This window comes from Vipera berus (assembly GCF_964194415.1).
Source record: "Vipera berus genome assembly, chromosome: 5".
NCBI lineage: Eukaryota > Metazoa > Chordata > Lepidosauria > Squamata > Viperidae > Vipera > Vipera berus.
In genome coordinates, this window is record NC_138207.1 from 83,126,744 (window position 1) to 83,133,365 (window position 6,622).

The 6,622-nt window shown below is 39.6% G+C and overlaps 1 protein-coding gene across 3 annotated transcripts in view; it reads left to right on the forward strand.

Annotated features, from left to right (window-relative positions):
* HK1 (hexokinase 1) overlaps window positions 1-4,130 on the forward strand; it is a 77,351-nt gene extending 73,221 nt beyond the window's left edge. For all 3 annotated transcript variants that reach the window (XM_081329305.1, XM_081329306.1, XM_081329304.1), the window contains one exon: window positions 1,405-4,130. In XM_081329305.1, the coding sequence (XP_081185431.1) occupies window positions 1,405-1,549 (145 nt within the window). In that variant the 3' untranslated portion in view covers window positions 1,550-4,130. The remainder of the gene's footprint in view (window positions 1-1,404) is intronic.
* The last annotated feature ends 2,492 nt before the right edge of the window (window positions 4,131-6,622 follow it).

Below are 6,622 nucleotides of genomic sequence, written 5' to 3' on the forward strand. Positions count from 1 at the left end.
GAATTCCTCAGCCAGCATGCCTGGCTGAGGAATTCTGGGAGTTGAAGTCCACAAGTCATAAAAAGGGCCAAGTTTGAAGACCCCTGCTTTATAACCACTACCATCATGTAGGTTAATGCAAACATGGGACGTTCTGATGGTTCATTGTGAGTTTTGTGGCTTTCAGAGGATGGAAGAGCTGACAAGATGGAACTCTTCTTGCAGGTTCAGGGTTGACATGCTGAATTGAAGCTATTGCGGATTAGTTTTTCTTTCCGTGTTGTGCCATCTTTTACTATTATTTTATTATTTAGTAAATTTATTTGCTGTCAATCTTACCACAAGTGACTCTTCCTATGTGCAAATTATAATTAAGTTATATAAAATTTATAACCTTTTCTCCCCTCCCCTTCTCCCTGCTCTCTACTCTTCACCCATCCCTCTTTTGTTCATCTTATTGATGTGTTTCTCATTGTATTCATTTTTCATTGTTTATTTTATGGATTCTATTTTATTTCTGCTTATACTCCTTTCATTTTCTTACTTTTTTATTATTTATAAGGCACCCAAATTAGGCTTATAAAGCAAGATAGGCGGCAAATAAATTCAACAAATAAATAATAAATTGATTTCCAAGTACAAAAATACAGTATACGTGATTACTGTACACTGTCTTCCTCCAGCATTATTTTCTGAGTGACCAGTGAAGGCTGGAGGATGTATGTAATTCGACAGGATGTTCGTTTTTGTTTCTGGGTGAATGAAAAGAAATGCCTGCCTATTTCCAGCCACATCCTAGATTGTGCATAGAGCATGTGTCAATCTGTGCCTCTGGCTTTCCTTGGACAATTTCTGCCAGACATTTCTGTATTAGCAGCCTCCCTCAAGATTGTTGGTTGACAGTTCTAGGAAAAGCAGTCTCAACACATCTTGAGAACGAACACCAGGTTGGAGAAGACTGTTGTATAAAATGTATATGGCATTATTCTATATACAATATGCATGGCCATGCATTTACACAACCATCACGTTTTAGTCATCATGTGGGAAAAACATTTCCACATCTTGGTCATTCTCCTAAGAGTCACTTAAGTAAGATGGATAGTGTGGAAATGTGATAAATAAATTAAATTAAATTTCCTGCCTACAGTTGAGCCTGAATCAGCAAGATGGAGGGTGCTGTGTTGCAATAGATGCTTTGCTGCTTTTGTACATGAGTGACATCGTCACAGACTGGAAAGAGCAGGGATTCTCATGCACCCACTGCACCTGCCACTGGGCAGGTGTTGACTTTCCCACAGATGCTGTTTTTGCCCACCGGCTGCAAGCCCATCCCATCCTTATCCCATCCAGCCTGTTTAGACGATAGTGCCATTTTCAGTTGGGTGGAAGAAGGACTTTTCACCGCTTCTCTGCTTTCTGCAGCTTTTCAAAGGTCATGCACCAAACGGTAAAGGATCTGGCGCCCAAATGCGATGTGACATTCCTGCTTTCGGAAGACGGCAGCGGCAAAGGAGCCGCCCTCATCACTGCGGTGGGATGCCGATTGCGCGATGCAGAGCACAACTGAACTCTGCTCCCTGGGCTGCTTATGACTTCCAAGCACTTTCTTGACAAGCAGCAGTTCTGTAGTCTGAACTGGCGGGGAGAGCCCAGAATTCACTGCTTGGTGGAAGAGTTGGGGTTTAAGAAAGGAAAAAAAAAGTAAAATAAAAAATAGAATGCTGATTAAGTATGCTGTTGCTGATAATATCTTCCACTTTGGGTCCTTTTGTCTGCATGTGTCTTTTTCTGGCCTATTTAGTACATTCCCCATCTGTAGATCATGGAAAAAAAATTGGATAATTTAAACAAATGTCAGAAATTGAGGTTCTAAAATTACAGCCAAAAAATTGACATGAGCGAGAGCAGGTAGTGGTACCATGTCAAGTATATTCTTTGCAGCTGCTAGTGTGTGTCCATATTAAACCAGTATACCACCAACAGTGCTGAATACGAGGCAAATGCTTATGCAAAATGAATGTAGCAATTCCCACCTGAACTTTTCACCCAATATTGTTTTATTCCCTCCTCACCCATCTTGGAGTTACCACAGCAGTCTGGTAGCATCTGAATTTTCTGGTCTTAGATTTCCCTTAATGATGTGAATTTTCTTCTGTTTGCACTGAACCAAGTGATGCACAGATCAATTAATCAGTCAACCAGTACCCCTCCTCACTTGTCAATTATCACTGCTATTTTTTTTTTTTTGGCTTTGGTAAGCAATGTCAAAATTCCAAGTAAAGCATGTACCATTTCAAAAAGGCAAGTCTTTATTAATAAAATCAAAGGCGATCCAGGTCTAAGAAATGCTTTTTGCCTTTATATTAGCTTTGCTATTTTCCAGGTTTCTCCCTCCCCCCCCTGCCCCTTTTAATAAAAGAGTTTGGAATTCCCTTGTTATTTTATGTCCTGCTGAGAGCCATTTCCAATTTATTAAGGCCGTAAATTCTGGGAGAAACGTGGAGAGCTTGCATGGGAGAATATAATGTGTTGGGGGCAGAGACTTGACTTTCTGTCAGATCTATATCACAGATGCACATCCAGAAGAACCAAATCAGTGTAAGGCCAGTATTTGCATCCAACAGCCAAAGCTATAGGCATCTGCAGAACTGAAGCCCCATCTTTTTTTCATATACTGTATGTTGAGGTAGGGCAGGGGTCTTCAAACATGGCCCTTTTATGACTTGTGGACTTCAACTCCCAGAAATCCTCAGCCAGGCACGCTGGCTGAAGAATTCTGGGATTTGAAGTCCACAAGTCATAGAAGGGCCAAGTTGGAAGACCCCTGAGGTAGGGTTTTGATTTTTTGGTTCTGGCTATCAACTTTTTTAAAAAAAAACTAAATCCCAATGGATAATCCAGTCTAGCCTTTGCTCTAGAGCAGTGTTTCTTAACCTCAGTAGTTTTAAGTTGTTGGGATTTCAACTCTTGCCTGGCTGGGGAATTCTAAAGAGTTGAAGTCCACACCTTAAAGTTGCCAAGGTTGAGAATCATTGCTCTAGAGCAGGGGTAGGCAACCTTGCCTCTTTTATGACACGTGGATTTCAACTCCTAGAATTCCTAAGCCAGCAATTCTGGGAGTTGAAGTCCACGCGTCACAAAAGAGCCAAGGTTGCCTACCCCTGCTCTAGGCTGAAGATACCAGTGACTACAGACCTGACCACCATTTTGATTTTCTCTTATAGCCCAGGGTGTCTGACACATTATTCTAAAATTTGCAGGAAACTGAAAAGGTTTGAGTGGCTTCCTACTTCTGTTGCTTCTGTAGGACAGCATTTACACAATCGCAAAACTTTGCTATAGCCAAAGAATCAGATGGGAAAATGTGATACACTCTACCTTCTACGGTGATTACAGTAGCAGAATTCATAGTGAAATCACATTGATCTGTATGGAGTTGAATTGCACCAATTATACTTCTGAAAATGCACAGTTAATTAGGCATGTGGGCAATTAGGTATTCTTTAACAATTTTAGGAACATTATCTTTCAAAGCCTGGTTTATTCTGGTTTATTTATTGGATTTGGTGGTGCGATTTACCAAGATACTTGAAAAATATTGATATAGGTAGCACCAGAGAAAATAATCTGCAAACAATGGATATCCCAGTTACAAGATTTCTTAGTTTGACCAAGACTTGAAATTTAAACTAGAGCGTGATTATAGAGACTGAACTCTCTTCTCTTGTTAGTAATTACCCAAGTAGCAAAGGAGTCAGCTGGTCTTTTTAAAGGCTCTCCAGCTATCTCCATTCCAATAAGAAAGTATATTGATCACATCATTGGCAACAAGAAACAGCAACAATAAAGAAAATAAAGCAAACTTAGTGGATTACTTTAAATCTCAAAATTCGGATTGCCCTCTCTTCTAATAAGCATTTTCAGTACACATTTTGGTGCATTGTGATCGAATGTTGTGGTGAAATGAGTCTTGCCCAGTATTTTGCAGCTTTCAGTGTGTTTGCGTATGTACGTCTTCCTGAAGGATCGCATGACTCCCATGGTTTTCCTATGCTGGAAACTCTTTTTATATTGCCTATCAGTAGTGATGATACTACATAGTGCAAAGTGAATATTTGTGACATAATTAAACTTTATTTTGAAGTGTGTTTATTGGTGTCTGGTGATTCTTTTCTTACAAAGGAATGAAAGGGGTATTTAGGTTGTACAGACACAAAGGAGAAATAATTTTTTCCAACTTTTTAGACCAGAGCCTCCTTGAAGAATTCACAAATCTAGCTAGTTTTGAATTTCAACAAACGTGTTTAGAAGAACTTGCTATATTTCAGATCCTGGACATGTGGTTGCAAAACTGAAGTGTTCTTGTTTAAGTCAGCAAATCTCTCTTTGGCTTAATCTTCAGAGAAAGTCCTGGATTTCAGAGTGAATTTTGACATGCAAATATGTTCTTTTTCTTCCAGGTTCAAAAATTGGGCATGAATTTATGTTTACACTGTGGGTGCTTGGTTGGCATAAAAAAGGTCTCAGCTGTTCACTGTGCAGAGCTAGAAAACCCACTGGCTTCATTGTAATTCCTTATAAGTAGGAATTCTGTGTTCAAAACAGAATAAAAGCTGTAATGCTGATAGATGCTAATGAATTGCCTAGTTTAAATTGCAAAATCTGAAAATTTTTAAGTTTGGTAATGTTTAAGGGACGCAGTGGCTCAGTGGGTTAGGACGCTGAGCTTGTCAATCAGAAGGTCGGCAGTTTGGCGGGTCGAATCCCGAGTGCCGCGTAGCAGAGTGAGCGCCTGTTACTCGTCCCAGCTTCTGCCAACCTAGCAGTTCGAAAGCACGTAAAAATGCAAGTAGAAAAATAGGGACCACTATGCTGGGAAGGTAACAGCGTTCCGTGCACCTTTGGCGTCTAGTCATGCCAGCCACATGACCACGGAGACGTCCTCGGACAAGCGCTGGCTCTTCGGCTTTGAAACGGAGATGAGCACCGGCCCCTAGAGTTGGAAACGACTAGCACGCATGTACGGGGGAACCTTTACCTTTATGTTTACACACATTCATTCAATAGGGTGTTTATCTTTTAGGCTGTAAAAATGTGTCTTACTTTGGGGAAACAAATTCATATACAGTACTTACATAGTGAGTTGTCAGTTGCTGCTACTGATTGCAATCTCCTAAAGATTTTTTTTTTGCAGATCCAATGTTTTAAGAGGATTTAAAAAACTCCCAGCATTTTAAATTATTTTTTTCTCCTAAAAAATAAATCTCAGTGCATAATTTTATTTTGTGCTGCTTTTCAGTTTGCTGGAATCTTTGATATGGAAGTTATTTCCAAAATTACGGTATTTAAAAACAATTTTTGATTATTTTATAGTATATAAATCACTATTTAATGAGTTTATATAAAATCAATAATTTTCCTTCCTTGAGTGGAATATTCTTACCTCATAAATGATAATAAATATTTAACGCGTGCCTCATAGTACACTGTCTTATCGCTATGTTTATTGAGCTGTAATAATGAGTGTTAAATCTGATGTTCATTCTTTCCAAGACATTTCAGGGCTGGTCCAATTATGGGGAAATATAAGGAAGATTTCCCCCCCCCCCCTTTGCCCAGTTTTTAGATCTTTGCAATATTTAGTCTTTACTTCTGGAGTTCTTGTTGGGGATCAAAGAAGGGGAGGACCAGTTATAACTTCAATGGGAAAGAAAAACAGGACTTAAGTAGCACCTTTTCCGTCTAATAAACAAAAGCTTATGACTTTTAGTAAAAGTCATTTCCCCTATATACTTTGCAGGGAGCAGAACTTTGTGAAAGATAGAAGTCGGATTGCAGTTATGGATTGCATTTGATGCCTCTAATCTTCCTAGGACCTGATGTTCAAGGTAATTGGGTACGAGGGCCATAATACAGATAGTCCTCAACTTACAACTGTAGTTGAGCCCACAATTAGTCGTAAGTTGCAGTCAAGTGGATTGTCCTGTGACTGCCCGATTTTATTATTTATTTTGGTGGTGGTCATTGCTTGCTATGGAAGTGCTCTTTTGCAGAGCAAGTAAATGCTGGTTTCTACCAAAAGTGTCGTAAACCACGGCCACAGGACTCCAGGATGCTTCAAACGGCCATATTGCAGGCCAGTTGCCGATTGCCCAAGATGTGGTCATATGACAGCCATTAGAACTTCAGATCCAGGTCCTAAGTACTTTTTTCTTGGGGGCGGGGGAGGTGTCCATCATAACTTTGAACTGAATTGAGGAGTACCTTTATCCCGTTCATTAATTCTTCCCTCATTCTCAAAACCCCAGTTTTCAGGACCTCCAGCCCCTCCCTTCCGATTTCTGTTACAATTTGGTTTGATATTCTTGAGGAAAGGAGATGAATGATTTTGATTTTCCATAAGTACATTCTCCACAACACAGTTTTGATTATTGCAACGTGTGTGTAGAGAAAATGCTGTATATGTAGGCTTTTTCTAAAAGGACAGATTCTCTAAAGAGGACATTTGTCTGGATCTAGGTATTTTAAGCTTCAGCTCTAGGATGGTGAATTCGAATCAAAATATTTTTAGGGAGAAAATGCATTTAAGATTATCAGTAGATTAATATCTATTTAATGCCTAGGAATACACTGAGTGGGC